Below are 16,641 nucleotides of genomic sequence, written 5' to 3' on the forward strand. Positions count from 1 at the left end.
GTGGTTGCTGAACAACTCCAGGCACGCCTGGAAGAAGCGGACCATTTGGATCCCTTCCAGTCAGGATTCAGGCCTCATCATGGGACTGAAACTGCCTTGGTTGCACTGGTCGATGATCTCCGGCAGGCTAGGGACAAAGGAGAGAGCTGTTTCCTAGTTCTGCTGGATCTCTCAGTGGCATTTGATACCATCGACCATAACATCCTTCTGGACCGCCTTGAGGGGCTGGGAGCTCTGTCATACAGTGGTTCCGCTGCTTCCTTCTGGGCCATGTTCAGAAAGTGGTGGTGGGGGATGAGTGTTCAGAACCCTGGGCTCTCACTTGTGGGGTGCCTCAGGGTTCCGTCCTCTCCCCCATGTTTCTCAACATCTACATGCAGTCGCTGGAGATCATCAGGGAGTTTGGGCTGGGTGTTCATCAGTATGCAGATGATACCCAGCTCTACCTCTCTTTCAAATCAGAACCAGTGAAGGCGGTGAAGGTCCTGTGTGAGTGTCTGGATGCGGTTGGAGGATGGATGGCGGCTAACAGGTTGAGGTTGAATCCTGACAAGACAGAAGTACTGTTTTGGGGGGACAGGAGGCGGGCAGGTGTGGAGGTGACCCAGAAACTACAACTAACCCAGAACATGGCAGCTAGACTGGTGACCAGGAGCGGTCGCTGAGACCACATAACACCGGTCTTGAAAGACCTACATTGGCTCCCAGTACGTTTCCGAGCACAATTCAAAGTGTTGGTGCTGACCTTTAAAGCCCTTAACGGCCTCGGTCCACTATATCTGAAGGAGCGTCTCTACCCCCATCGTTCTACCCGGACACTGAGGTCTAGCACCGAAGGCCTTCTGGCAGTTCCCTCACTGCGAGAAGCTAAGTTACAGGGAACCAGGCAGAGGGCCTTCTCGGTAGTGGCACCCGCCCTGTGGAATGCCCTCCCACCAGATGTCAAAGAGAATAACAACTTCCAGACTTTTAGAAGACATCTGAAGGCAGCCCTGTTTAGGGAAGCTTTTAATGTTTGATATATTACAGTATTTTAATATTTTGGGGGGAACTGTCCAGAGTGGCTGTGGAAGCCCAGCCAGATGGGCAGGGTATAAATAAATTGTTGTTGTTGTTGTTGTTGTTGTTGTTGTTGTTGTTCCAGGATCTTCTTAGCATAGTTTCTAGTGGCTTGAGTGGCAAATTCAGCAGAGCTTCTTCTCAAAGTGTCCAATATTCATACAGAGAGTCTGGATATTTCAAGCTTCCCCCTGCCCCCGGTTTTAAAAAATATTGTTATCAGTGGCTAAGTGGTGTAAAAAGATGTGACTTCCTATGATTATCTAAAGTAGGGGTTATTTTTCATCCTATTTGTATTTAAAAGTGAGCTGCTCATATTCTTGGTTTCTCACAGAAGCCACTCATATCTTCCTGTTCACAGACAACATTCAAAAAAGTGCTTCCATTCATGGAGATCTGGTCACATGTTAGGCAATAGCCGCATAGGTGACTTTACTGCTGTTTGGTGGGGTCTTTTCACATGACAGTTTCAGTCAAAGATCTCTGCTCAGCCTTCCAGCCGTGGACCATGCAACACACTCACATTATGCACTGAAATCATCACAGATCAGCTTTTGGCCTCCAAGTGTGGTTTTTGGCCAGCTCCAATCATAGGTAGAGTATATGAGAGATTTCCACCATCTTCACATACCTCATGGTGATGTAGTCTGCAACATGCTTGAATCAGCAGCATTGGGTGGACCCAGCAAGCAGGGTCTCACCAGGGAAGAAGTCAGCAACAGTAGGCATTGGGAAGGGGGCAGGAACAGTGCTGCTGCTGCTCACTGGGATAAGGATGTGGCAGAGTAAGGTGACAGTTATGTTGGGAGAGTTCACAGTTTATTCATACCTGCACACCTGTGGACCTACTGCTGACAACCCAAAGCTGCTTCAACCTCACCCCCATCCCCACTGGGGGACACCATTGTTACTTTGCCACCTCTCCCATACATGACTGCTTGAAGAAGTGAGGGAGGTCTGGGCATGCCAGGTGGTTTATTTCAGTGCACCACGGCAAGTAAAATTGTTACAGGTCTATCAGGGCTAACCTGACAGGGGAGAGGGGGGTCAGAAGCAGACAGAGTTGTTAATACTGACACACACACACATACACACATATATCACAGCTGGAATTCTATCTGTCTAGGACATAACAGGCTTACAGCCATTTTTTTTTATGAATGGATCAGTGCATCTGGAATCCTACAGAATGTCTTTGTTTTCTTTCTTCTTAACCCCTTTGTTCTAAGGGTCAGGATATCCTGGTGCTAACTACTAGTGGAAAATAATATAATTGCAACAACAATGGTATAATACTTAAGAAGAACTTTGCTCTTGGTGCAACTGTGACATTGAAGTGCTTACTATAACGACAGCAAAGTTGAGAAATAATTTTTGTAGTACAGCAGATTAGAGAACATTTGAGAAACTCTTTAATAATACAGCCGTCCTCTGTTTGAGGTGGAAACACTTTAAGGTAAACATGGCAAAGGATTTTAGGACAGTGGAAGTATCATGCTGCTGCTTCTGATGATTTTGGCACCAGCAGGATAACCTTGTATGTTCCGTTTTTTAAAACCTAAGGATGTTAAAATTCACCCCGCTCTGTTTCTTCTTCTGAGAATGAAAATCCTGTTTATCTGCAAGTAGATTTTCCTTTCTAGAAAAGGACAATATGCTTAATTTTAGGCTGGAACGAAAACAAAAATTAAGCTGAAATTAAATTTTGCTTGTTGTAAAACTGTGCAGAAAAGGCAGAAGTACTTGAAATTTAAAGGGGAAAAAAGAATACCGTATTTTTTGCACCATAACACTCACTTTTTTCCTCCGAGAAAGTAAGGGGAAATGTCTGTGCGTGTTATGGAGCGAATGCCTGCGGGTGGCGGGGGGGGGGATCTGCTGCAGTCGTGAGCAGAGGATCCATGGTTCCCCTTCCTTCCCTCCTCCGTGGTTACAAAGCATGGATCCACATGGATCCTCAGGATTTTTGCATTGGGCTACTCCAAACTCACTGTCAGATCACATGTCTGTGGCCACAGCATGAACCACAAAAATCATATATCCACTATTTCATTTAGACTATTTTTTTTCTTGTTTTCCTCTTCTAAAAACTACGTGCGTGTTATGGTCTGGAGCGTGTTCAGGGACGCGGACTTATAAAAAATATTGGGGGGGCCCGGGAAAGCTCATGAATAATAAATAAGCTCATGAATATGCAAATAAAGTGGCGCCGCCTCCTCGTGAGCGAATAGGGGAGAGCGTGCTGCGCCTATTAATCAGCTCCAAAGGAAATTGGGTGGAGCTTTTGCTCGGGAGGGAGGGCAGGAGGCATGCAGCCCGCGCCTCCCTGTGCATTTTGGGCTGGGGGAGGGGCGGCGATGGCGCTCTGCTGGAGGGGCGCCGGAGATTATTGGGGGGGCGGAGCCCCCCCAAACGAATTTTTGAGGGGGCTCGGGCCCCCTCAAGCCCCATGGAGTCGGCGCCTATGAGCGTGTTATAGAGCGAAAAATACGGTAGTTCCTCTCCCTAGAATGCTGAAAGTGGTTTCTACAATCATATAACTTTAGCCTCTAGTAAACAGGTTTTATGTGCTTTTGTAGGTAAACCTAGAAAAGCATGCAAAACAAAATCAGAGATGACAGTGAGAAAAAGAAATACCGGTATGTGTGTGCACTTTGAAGGCAATACCTCTCTCAAACTGATTTCAGTGTTCTTAAAAATCATCTTCCATGTCTTGTCTAACTTTTCTTGTGGAGAAGTTCAAATAATTGTCTCCTTAGCCATCATGCAAACATATTAACTACTTAAACACTGCAACCCCATATGTGTTTACTTTGATCTAAGTCCTACGGGCTTCAGTGGGGCTTACAACCTAGTAAGTGTTCTGGATTGCAGCTCTACCAACACATCTGCATCCCACCCTTCCTCCAAGGAACTCAGGGTAGCATACATGGCTTTGTCCTACTTTATTCTCACAATCAACCATATGAAGGAACAGAAGTCAAGAGATACTTCGCTGCCTAAAGTCAATCAATGTACTTCATAGCGAGCATTGATTTAAACTTGGGTCTCCCCCGTGCAAATCTCAACCTGCTATATCATGCTCTCTGTGTTCTCTGTTGCAGATTAAAAAAAAATCCCTTCTGACTTGGCATGTAATGTTAAATTTGTTGGTGATTTATTTTGTTTTTTCCTGCTTCGGTAGCTTAGAACAGCTGCTATTCTTAAAGAAGCAAGTAAATTTTAAAAAGAGAGAGCAGAAATGAAGTATTTAGGAATTAGAAGGCACTTTGTACACCAAAACATACTTGCTAGTGCACATCAGTACAAACATTAGTCACTCTTGTTTGTTGAAAACACTTGAAATGAAGGGCCCTCTGTTTCTGTGGATGGCACAAGGGCCTGAAGAGCAGTGAGAAGGACATCTCTGGTGTTGTCTTCAAAGGTGAATAATGAGGAACTATTGAATTCTTTGTATAGTCTATTAGCCCACACCAACAGATGTCCTCATATGAACTTGGTGCTTCAGTCAGGGCAAACTGTACAGTGAGGGAGCTAAAGATTTGGGGGGGGGGGGCAGCTCTAGATGGAAATGAGTATAATTTCAACAGCTTGATTTTTCACCTGACAGTCTACCAAGACGACCATCTTCTGCTCTTTGAATAATTACTTTTCTTTTTAAATAATAAAATTTCAAATTCAGAACAAACCCAGAGCTGTTCTGTTAGGTATTACGCCATCTCTGGATCTTACTGCTTTCCTGATTCATCTCATTCACAGTTCATTCTGGAATGTGAATCAGTGTTATTTCCTGTCCATCTGAAGGGCGGCTGAGGTTACAAAGTGCCTTGATTAATAGTCTGCTCCTCGGATTTGCTGAGATTGAAAACCAAACAACTGGGAAGAGGAAAGGGGGGGTTGGGAAGCTTACGCTAATTGGATTATTTTGCAGATAAATTCAAATACAGCCTTCTTAATATCGACACCAGAAGGTAGTCATTAGCAGAACAGGGGAAATGGCCCTAAGGGCAGGTCCAGCCAGAGTGAGGTAAATTTCAGATGGCTTTGCTAGGCTACTCAGGCTTTCTCTGTCTGTCTCCGTCCCTCAGTACAGAACATAGCTTGACAAAGTTCTTGTGTTTGAAGCCAGACACAGTTCACATTATAGTGCCTAATTATTGCAGAACTGGTAAATAATTTTTTCCCCTATGGGTGTATTTGCCAGTACCTTTGTTTGCATGTGGCTTATAGTCAGAGCTCTCAGAGGGTAAAACGGGGAGGGGGCGTGAGAGAAAAGAAATATCTCCTCGGTTGTATTCTCCTTTATAGTTCCAGCAGTAAACTGGGATTAATCAAGTGCAGTTAGCTCAAAACTTGAGAGAGGAGGAGGGAAAGGACGAGGACAATATTTGCATGTATCCGAGAAGGAACAGTTCCAGAACACTCCCGACTGGGGAGCTTTGAAAGGTACATTTCTCCAGGGAGTTTTGGCCAATTCAGCTTCAGGAGTTACAAGGCTGCTGCCAGCGTAAGAGGAGCCTTCTCTGTACACTGGGTCAGTGATGTGCAGCTTGTTTTGTTTTTTATATTTTCTCCTGGAGCCAAAGGAGTTTTCCTCTCCAGTAGCTGCAGCCTTATGTTTTGAGGATGCCTTTGCTGAATAGGTTTTTCAACGTGTCGGACATGGGTAGGCGGTGGGGGACTGAGGGAGATCTGATGCCCTTGTCCACGGGCAGCCTGCCCTTTCGTCAGCAGGGGATCCTAGGTTGGGAGTTGCCTGAGATGTTCAGAATGGTAAAGCTCATTTGGAAATCAAAAAGTGAGCTTCGGGGGACAAAGCAGAGAAGCGTTCTGGACAGCAGCGATGGTGCAAATATTTTGCCAGGTAAACTGAAAGTGTTATACAGTTCTTTTGTTGCGTAGGGACGTTTCTGATAGACTTGGAAAAGTCAAAGCTGACAAATGGCATTTTACATTATGTGTTGCTTTTACCAATGAATTATGTATATGTAGTACATGAGTTTATTATGTGAGAATACACTTAAGAAAAATTGTATTATTATTATTATTATTATTTAGGTATTTAAGGTGCAGTTCTATACTTAGCTGGGAATAGACCCTATTGAACTCACTGGGACTTGCTTCTGGGAAGATGTGTTCAGAATAGTCATCTAGGAGCAACAAGATTGTGATTTAGTGCTAACTTGTTAATTTACTTAAATAATTTTGAGCAGTATGCTGGAGACTTACTCCCTAAATGCAATCATCCATGAAAAAACCTAACAGTTCTGCATGTATCAACATTAATGAATATGCAAAAAAAAATGTTTCCTAAGTTTGGGGACCGTATAGATGCAGTCTTGGTGGGTTTGAAAGCCAGCTTTGAAAGCTTGTTAGCTCCTCCAGCCCAAGTTCAAAAGGGAATGAGTGAGGGAAATAAAATTTTTAAAATAAATAAACAAAAGTTTCAAAACCTACTAATTTTAACACAGTACAAATATTTATGAATGTGCTAAAGTGTTTTTTCCAGTGAAATCAGGGGGTGTTTAAAGTGCTTAACTTTGCCTGAATTCTACCCGAATTATCTTTATGACTTTGTTTATAAATGTTTTTGCTCTCCTGAACCTAAGAGTGGGGTAAAAGTTGAAACTGAACTTTCAAGTGGAATCAAAATTACTTTTTGAAAGTAGTCGAAACAAAATAAAAAAATTCCTTCCAGTAGCACCTTAGAGACCAACTAAGTTTGCTATTGCTACGAGCTTTCGTGTGCATGCACACTTCTTCAGATACTTCTTTTGAAAGTAGTTTGTGAACTTTTGAAGATGCCACCTTTAGTGCCTAGCTAGTAAAGTCTTGCAAATATTTTAAATGTGTTGCATGTTTTCAGCCAAATCTGATTGATGATATTTGACGTCTTTAAAAATGTTACTTTAGGAGGCCATTTAGTATATTTATAAATGGTGATTCAAATAAGTCAACAAAAATTACATCTGTGTTATTTAGACAAAATATTCATACTGGCAATTACTGTGATCCTAATTTACTCTGCATCTTCAGATAGTATGAAAATGTCAGTATAGGTCCATTTCTTTTAGCATACATGTTGGTAAGATCAAGAAGATACTTTTATTATAATCAGTCATTTTCAGACATTTGTTCTGTGTCTGTCTTCAAAATAGGGCAGAGTTCTTGTCTTGATTATTTGTATCAAAGCTGATTACACTTGACTGAGTTTTGATTGAACTTTTCAGTTGTTAATGTTTATGTACAAGGGAGGAATGGGGGGCAAATTCAGTTTATTTCACAGCTTAATGTGAACATACCTAATTCACATTTCCTGAAACAATATGGGAATCGAAACATAGCTATCTTTTGAAATTCCCACTTCTCTGAATTTTGGAAAACAATACTCCAACAAAAAATTCTGAACAAAAAAAGGTGTTTATTAGGGGAAAGTGTGCATAGACATGTACATAGTAGTGAAAATAAATGCATAAATGCATTATATTGGGGAAAGTGCTTATAAAAAGTGTATACTAGGAGAAATTAGCACTAATATGCTGCCTAATTTTCATGATGATCTTTTTTAAAAAAGAAATTGCAAACATATTGAAGTGTGGCTGAGAAAGAAAAATGAGCAGATTGGTCTATATTCACAGAATAGGGATTATCTGCCTGAACTTTTATGCACATTAGGTTTCCTTGCACAGTGGGTATCTGGCACTTAAAAACACTCTGTACTGACCATTTGATGTACTAACTTGCACTTATGATAATGCAATAAAAAAACCTATTCATCAATGCGAATATCTCAAAGTGCAGTATAGGAAAGACCACTGTAGGAAATGGGCAGGTGGAAGGGGAAAGTACAACAGTGATTCTTCTATTCACTTTCTACTTGCTGTACTAACTTCGTCAATGTTCAAATTTTAAAGCCATAGAAAAGAATTGTGGTCCTGTACATCTTTCTAGAGAAAGCCCTATGCATATCTTTATAAATCGGGGCCACTATCTCATCTTGGATTTTTATTATTTATATATATATATATATATATATATATATATATATATATATATATATATATTATTTATACCCGCCCATCTGGCTGGGTTTCCCCAGCCATTCTGGGCAGCTTCCAAGAGGAGATTAAAAATACATTAAAACAGCAGTCATTTTAAAAAAAAAAACAACTTCCCTAAACTAATACAAGTTTTGGAAAGTTTGTGGAAATCCAGAGGAGCTTCTTCTCTTTCTTTCTTTCTTTCTTTCGCATGCTTACTGTACAAGCAGCAAGTACAAAGTGTCCAGAAAAGGGCTGCAATAAGCAAGCAGCCAACATCATGTTATAGCATACAGATGCCATACTGGTCACGCAATACTTTTGCATCCAGAAAGGAAGATTAGGACTGTATGTGGTGAAGGTCTACCAGGAGCACACAGAAACCCCATGGTAGGAACCCACAGGCTATCATTCAAAGAGGATTGAGGTCAACATGAACACTTTTCTACACTTCTGATTGAATCATAAAGACAAAGTGTATCTTTGAAGGGTACAGGCTGAGTTAGGGAGTATATGTATTGCTTTTGGCAGTATAACTTCTGGTCCACATGATATTGTGGTGACTGTGGAGGGAATGATTGGCTAGGTGGCTGTAGCCAAGCAGCTGCGTTTCAGCATTAGTAATCAACACGGGGGGATTAAATATTGGGCTTTTATATTTTTTAATAAAGCAGGGATGGTAAAAGGAGGAAATCATGTCGGCCTCCAGAGAAAAAGCACTACATACTTTATTTTGCAGGCCGGGAACAACTTATATTAAAAGGACACTAAATTAGAAGTCTTTCCAAAGAGGTTATTTTGGGTAAAGGAAAGAGCCCAGGCTATGCATGATTTCTAAAGCATTTTGGCTGGAAAGGGAATAGGGCAAATTGAAAGGGATTTTGAAGTTTTGTGGGGCAATTAGCAGTTCAATATTCAGAGGAATGGACCATGGCCAGAGGGGCATGAGGTAATGCTGACCGACCACATGTTGTGGGCAAGGGAGGCTGGAAAATACTGGAAAAGCTACTAAGACAGAAAAAACAATATTGCCATCTACTTGCTATAAGCTAGAGAAAAGCTCCCCCTGTGAATTCAGTAGAACATGGTTGTCTCCAGGGCTCCTAATGGTTCTCGTATGTCTGCCAGGAATGTGTATCTGTGTATATAAAAAGTGCAGTTAGTGTATTCTGTGGAAACACAAATGTGTATATAGTGTACATATGTTTCAGTAAATGTCAGAAAGGGGACCAGTGGGAAAAGATTTCTAAAATGTGACATTAATCAGGAGTTTCCAAGGGCAACCAAGTACCTCTGGTTAATGACCAAATACCATCTTTGTTTCAGTCACTTACTGGGAAAAGATTGCATTCACCATGCCTAGTCTGTGAATCTAGAAAACTAGCATCATAGCAGACACATTTCCAACATTTAACTGGTATATCTCAAGAACCATCAAATCCCTTCAACAAATTATTCAATGATTAATTGGTATAGTTTATGAACTGCCTTCATCTTCATTATTACTGTTGGGCAGGCTGAGAAATATCCAGACCTGTGTAGACATTGATTGTTTTTGAGGTGTTTTCTTATTTAAGAAAAGCATTAAACAATTATCTGCTGTTCTCATTCTCTCAACACATCTTTCCTCACCAACCTGCCTTTCCTCACTATACCATGCTCTGTCTTTTCTCTTGCCAACCACTTTGCCAGTGACATCTGTATCTGCAAAAAGGCAAGGTCATTTTAACGCAACAGGTTATTGTGGCCAATCTTCTGACATTTGCAGGCATAAAATCCCAGGGTGAAGGGGAATAACTAAAGAAAGGTGTTTCAAGGTGTTGAGACCAAGATTAGAGAAGATCAGCATCTATCCAGTTACATTATTTTAAATCCAAAGTGTGTACAGTCATATTTTATGTTGTGAACTGCCCTGAGATCTATGGGTATAGGGTGGTATACAGATTTCTCAAAACCCATTTAAAGCCACAGGGTGTAATTCAACATCACACCCCTCTGAACGTTTCATCTCTGTAAGCATTACAGTTTGCTGGATGGCATCATGACCTTTCTCCTCCCCTTGCATGCTGTTCTGGGAGTTCAACTGACAACCTCCCAAGCCAATTTTGGGCATTCAGGAGGAAGAGAGGGAGGGAAAGCCCTGTTGTGCAAGCATTAGAAGTGGTTTCGATGACTCCTGCCCATAATGACTTGGATTTAGGGGGTTTACATATGCACAGTTACATGCCTGAAAGTTACACTAAAATTGTTGGCAGTTTCTTCCAAACAATATGCTTTAGATCCATGTCATCTTGGAGCAGCACCCAATTGCTGGAATAAATATCTGTACAGATGAAACTATGCCAATGGTTGCCTTTACTCTCCCAGCTAGACTGGAGTCAGGTACTAGCACCACCACAACACACTTGTTTGTACTGTGCTACTACAGGGACTTTTTCTCTCACTATTTCTATATCCGCCTCTAAGCACAAGTATTTTATGGCATCTCAGGATATAGATATACAACCATTTTAGGATATGTTGATTAGTACTTGAAGCATTCATTTGGTACACACACACAATCCAGTTTCACACTAGAGTGATCAAACCCACCGTGGGCTATTTAGAGTTACGCAGTAATACATTTTGGTTGGTTGCGTAAAAGCATGCAGCATGCTAAGAAATGCAATATGCAGAGCTGTTTCTCAGTACCATGGAAACAACTTTTTCTAGCTGTGACTGAGGCACTATGGAACATTATGTTTGATTCTGAAACGAGGAACTGTAAAATGGAGGGCTGTGATCATTATTCCTCTGATGGAGTATAAGCATCATGACCAGCATTACTCCTCACTGTTTCTCCAGAATGGAAAGGGGAAGAAAGAGGGCTATGGGCTTCCAAAACAGTTGCATGACAGGATATCCACAGGAGGTAAACCTAGCCCTGCTGTCAGCTAACACTTCATGTACGTCACTTATTAGGGTGTGGAATCACAAACTAAGAGCATAAGAACAGTTCTCTGGCACATCAAAGAAAACTACCTCACATTACAAAATACAACATGGATGAACTCTTCACTGGTTGTTTAAAGCAGAATTTCACTGGGCTGGACCCAATATAACGGAGCAGGATTTTGTTCTATATTTTTAAACACAACAGGAATTACTCATTGTTTAGTTAAATATGGTAGGCTTATTCTACTGTGCAGCAACTGTCAGTGTGAATTCTCTGCCTTCATGAAAACCATACATCTCCCTCTGTTTCCTTCCTTCATATTAAAATGCTTGGCAGATCTCTGCATCCACAACAGGAGGGACACGCAGTCACTTCAAATGCTTTTATGTATAATGAGGGTGTATAAGTGTGTACTTACTTCTCAGACGCCTTCAGGAAGTGAAACATCTCAATAGCCTCTCCCTTTTCCTGTAGATCTTTTAACAACTCCAGTACACAAATGTTTCCCAACAAATACGTGAACACAAAGAACTGTGGCTTTCTATCAGATGACTGAGTAAAATTGTTTAGGAAATTAAAACAAAGAAGTTCATTGGTTAAGCTGGTTGGAATAAACATCAGTCAAACTTTAGGATGCCTGTATTTTTCTAAACCAACCAACCAACCAAACAAACAAACACCCTCTTTATTGCATATTCTCACACACACACACACACACACACTTAATAGAAGTTCTTTAAAAAAAACAAAAACCTGTTGCCTCCCCATCCCTAGCCTCTATGCTTGGCTGGAGTCGAGGATCTTGCAACACTATCAGAAAATGATTGAAAAGCTAATTCACATCTTATCCTGTCTTACCTGGAAGCAACCCAGCAGTGCCTCTCCATTGCATGTCTCCACACCGTGCCACCATGTGGTTTGGTGAAATGATGTAAAAGGTTGTTTCTGTATATTGCACACACACATCTTCCATGGAACTGCTGCCATGAGGGCAGCTTCTAAAATACCTCACCCTATGTTTTCATGAACCACTAGAATAGAGGAGGCTCAAAGCTTTGGAGTAGCTACCAAAACACTCATTTGCTTGTCTGCACTATTTGCTTTTGCTTCATGGGAGTCACTATCAAGAGGTTACTTGCCAGTTTTTCATAGGTACTCCAGCAGGGCCTGGAGAATATTGTCTAACTGATGGCTATGAAGATATGCCCATCTGACAGAGCTGATTTTATTTCCATTGTTTCCAATGTCCACATACTTGAGTGATAGCCATCTAATTGGGTTGTGCGTATTAAATTTTAGTACAATAACAAGTACTGTCTATATAGTAATTATGATCCTGATTGACAGCCTGATTATTTTTTTTCACCTGATTATTTGTTTTCTTGATATTGTCATATAGGGACAAAAATGTGTTATCAGAATCTGGTTTAATTAGATTGCCTTGCATCTACAGCTGGAAAATGCTATTAAGTTCAGATTTATCATTGAGTACTGAATATACTCACAACTAAAATTCAGTTTCTATGCTTACCTAAATTCTGTCTTTGATTTAATGGTATAATGAATGTCTTTATTTTTCTGACCAATGGGTGCATTATTTTTAGGCACATGCTGTCTGCATGACAAAGTAGGGTAAAAGCTTACTTAACAGAGTTTTGTAATTATATGCTGCAAGTTGGATAACAAAAGTGCAAAACACTCATTGCTAATTAAATGTTCGTGCTTCTTGACCAAGTTGGCCACACAGACCTCACAAGCCTTTCACTAATATTTCTGTACTGTAGGCACTGTGTACCCAGAAATGTGCATAGGTCTGGCTTTGCAGTGGAGGACTGAGAAACTTTATGGTTTGGGCAAGGTCAAATTACTGTAGCATTGGGGGGGGGGATGCATACTCTATATTTAGATGGCCTCACATGCACATATGAAAAAGCACACTGTTTATGTACAACATCATGAACAGTATTAGTCATAAAAAATCAAGTGGTAGAAATCTAAGATTAAAAAATGCAGATTCCACCCATAACTCAAACTTTGTGAATCATTAAAATATTGTGTTTGTCTCTGCCTGTCTAACAGAAACCAGTCACAATTGGACAGCTAAAGTATACTGCCCAAGTGCTGACTGAACTGAGTAATCCAAGAGCATGCCAAATATTTTATTTATTGAACATTTATCTTTAAAATTATCAGTCTAAATGCCGGCTAGATTAGCCTTCAAGTCTTGCAGTAGAACATCAACCACATTCTGATCCAATACAGACAATAGGCTCCCACACTCTTCTTTTTCCAAAAACAACTTGTTGTGACAGGCTTTCCCAGCTGGATGAATGGGTCTCTGCCATGGGTGTCTATTTTGTATTGTTTTGGGGGTAAATAAGTGTGTGTATGTGTGTGTTGTTGTTTGCATATCACCTTGAGATACTTGGGTAGAAGGTGATTAATAAAATAAAAAAAACAACAGTAACAACAACTATTATTATTATTATTATTATTACATCTTTATGCGCCCCCTCGCCCAGCTTGTCCGGAGTTTTGGGCTGGGCTGCCATCAGTATGCTGATGACACCCAACTCTATCTGTTGATGGATGGCCATCCTGACTCGGCCCCGGACACACTGGCGAGATGCCTGGAAGCTGTGGCTGGATGGTTACGTGGGAGCCGGTTGAAGTTAAATCCTTCGAAGACAGAGGTCCTCTGGCTGGGCTGGGACGATATGGGATTGAGGGGGCAACTCCCATCTCTTGCGGGGATGCAATTAGTGCCAGCACCGTCCGTTAAGAGTTTGGGTGTAATCTTCGATACCTCCCTCTCTATGGAGGCACAGATTACAGCTATAACAAAGGCGGCATTTTTTCATCTCCGCCAAGCTAAGCAGTTGGCCCCTTATCTCTCTCGCCCTGACCTAGCCACCGTGATCCATGCGACGGTCACCTCCAGACTGGATTATTGTAACTCGCTCTACGTGGGGCTGCCCTTGAGACTGACCCAGAAACTCCAGTGGGTGCAGAATGCCGCAGCGAGACTCCTTATGGGGTCTTCGCTGCGAGATCACATTCACTCAGTACTATACCAGCTGCACTGGCTCCCGGTGGAGTACAGGATCAGGTTTAAGGTGCTGGTTTTAACCTTTAAAGCCCTATACGGCCTAGGACCCTCGTACCTACGGGACCACCTCTCCTGGTATGCCCCACAGAGAAACCTACGGTCTGCAAATAATAACATCCTCAAGGTCCCAGGCCTCAGAGAGGTTAGGCTGGCCTCAACTAGAGCCAGGGCCTTCTCGGCTGCGGCTCCAATCTGGTGGAACGCTCTGTCACAAGAGACTAGGGCCCTGCGGGACCTGACATCTTTCCGCAGGGCCTGCAAGACAGAGTTGTTCCACCAGGCCTTTGGTCAGGGCGCAGCCTGACTCCCTCCTCTGGCAACCTGCACAGAATATTGCTTAATCGGTTGCCACTAATTTGATTTTAATTTTTATAATGAATATTTTGAATGTGTGATTATTTGATTATTTGATCATTTGATTATTTGATTATTGTTAGCCGCCCTGAGCCCGGCTTCGGCTGGGGAGGGCGGGATATAAATAAAATTTATTATTATTATTATTATTATTATTATTATTATTATTATTATTTAAACCAGTTGGGAATGCCTACAAATACTATTAGAAAAATAAAGGTAATTTTATATAGTTTGATGCTATGTAGTACTTCATACTGCAGTGGAAGACAGGAGTGCCTGGTGTGCTCTGGTCCATGGGGTCACGAAGAGTCGGACACGACTAAACAACAACAGTACTTCATAATTCAGTAAAGCGTGTTCTCCTTCATGGAGAGCACGTGTTGCGGTGGGGGCCGCCAGGACACTCCAAAGTTGGGGGCAGGCTAATTGTTCATTGGCCACTGATGCGATTGGGGCTTCCCTTGTTGTTGGGAAGAAGTTAATGTTGCCATTTGTTGATTGGCAGCCAGAAATGCTAAAACTCCTTGCACGAGGCTAGGGCTTCCTCTTTTCGACCGTGCATCGGATTGCCCGTCCCCCCCTCCCTAGAATTAGGGTTGTTCGCTTTGACCTTGCTATGCCTGTCATGGGGTCGTCTGCTCTTGGGGCAGGGGCCTGGTAGGAATTTTGTCCATCTGGCTGATTGGCTGGGGCCATTTGGTTTTTGCCTACTGCGTAGCAAATCGTCACAACTTGTAAGGTTGCGGTTAGGCATTGGTTTATGGTTTGGTTGGTTGAGGGGAAGTGGTTGAGTGCCTGCCCTTGGTAGGTTGACTGCCTGCCTCTTCTAATGCTGCTGCTGCAAGGGATTCCGTTAAAGGAATTGAGGGCTAAGTATTGCTTGTCCACTCTGTCAAGGGGGCTCGGGCCATAGCAATGAGCTCCTGGTTGCATTTGGGGTGAGGGCAGGTTCCCTGCTCCACGTAACCCCCAAGTGTATTCCCCTATTCTGACTTTCGCATCGTGCGGAATGTCAGTCTGTCCCCCATGGTGGGGGCAGATAGTCGCAACCAATGCCTAAGCAACCACTTACAAATTTGTATTTCAATAAAGTTGTGGCCAAAATTATGCCAAAAATCTTAAACAAAAATTCTGTGTGATGTGTGAGTTATTGGGGTGGCCCTGGGGACCTCGACACGCAACTGGGCAGTTCTCTAAACCAGAGAGGAAGGAACATTCTGATGACACTTGTGGGCAGCATATTAGAAGGAGTCTTAGCTAATATGTTTTCCATTTTCCTTCCTTAACCAGAGAAGTTCACCAAAGATGCCTTTTATAGAGTCAGTGACTTATGACATCATTATCATATTTGTTTTTGTTTACAAAACCAGAAGCTGGTTCAATCCATTTAGACTCATGGTGCTGCCTAGTTCACATGAGGTTTCATTTAGCTTTCGTTTCGGTTTCTTTGTGGAGAAGAAATTGAAGTTAACCTTGGAAATAATACAACAAGTGTGGCGGGGAGGACAGGGGGGGAATCAGTTGAGAACATGAGATGATACACATCTGAACAGTTCTGTGGTTTACACAAGGGGATGGTAGCTTGCACATTCTCTGAGAGGTTCAGCAAATGAAAGCTCCCCAGACCACTTGAAAGGAACAATAAATAAACTCTGGTCTGTTTTATGAAGTTCTACAGAGTGAACTCTGTTGATGTGTCACAGGTAACAATCTTCCATATGGATCTAAGGTGGCCTGGTGCTGCTGTCTTGTTGTGTAGTTCATTCGCATTCCAGAGCTTTAGCAAGAAGCAAACCAGGAGACAGGCACTCACTCACTCATGGCTCCCAAGGCTTCAGTACTACAATTATGCAGAATTAATCAGATTTGTGAATGTGGAATCAGAAGGCACATTCTTGTTTTCCTTGCAGCTGTGGGCCTCCCTTCTCTCTCTCTAGACAATATTGCCAACTTTAGGCTGCAAAGATTTGAGCTGGAGTGGCATCTTTCCAGAACTAACAGGAACTTGAAATAAAGCCCATAACAAAATCCTCATTATTTAGGATCACAGTGGCGGCTTCCCTCACTGCAATGTATAATTCCAGAGTGGGGTGGGGGGTGGAGGAGATGGTTAAAAACTAGACATGTAGATTGCTGTTGCA

The 16,641-nt window shown here is 42.1% G+C and overlaps 1 protein-coding gene across 4 annotated transcripts in view; it reads left to right on the plus strand.

Annotated features, from left to right (window-relative positions):
• Positions 1-16,641, plus strand: part of PDE7B (phosphodiesterase 7B) — a 170,719-nt gene that overhangs the window by 98,507 nt on the left and 55,571 nt on the right. Inside the window, exons 1-2 of one of the 4 annotated variants that reach the window (XM_081855341.1) lie at positions 5,040-5,086; positions 5,775-5,923. The exons of 2 other annotated variants lie outside the window; for them this stretch is intronic. In XM_081855341.1, coding sequence (XP_081711467.1) covers positions 5,055-5,086; positions 5,775-5,923 — 181 coding nt within the window. In that variant the 5' untranslated portion in view covers positions 5,040-5,054. Of the gene's footprint in view, positions 1-5,032; positions 5,924-16,641 lie in introns of those variants that run through there. One more of the 4 variants, XM_081855340.1, reaches the window with a different exon arrangement.

The sequence above is a fragment of the Podarcis erhardii genome (genome assembly GCF_964252035.2).
Source record: "Podarcis erhardii genome assembly, chromosome: 3".
Classification (NCBI taxonomy): Eukaryota; Metazoa; Chordata; class Lepidosauria; order Squamata; family Lacertidae; genus Podarcis; species Podarcis erhardii.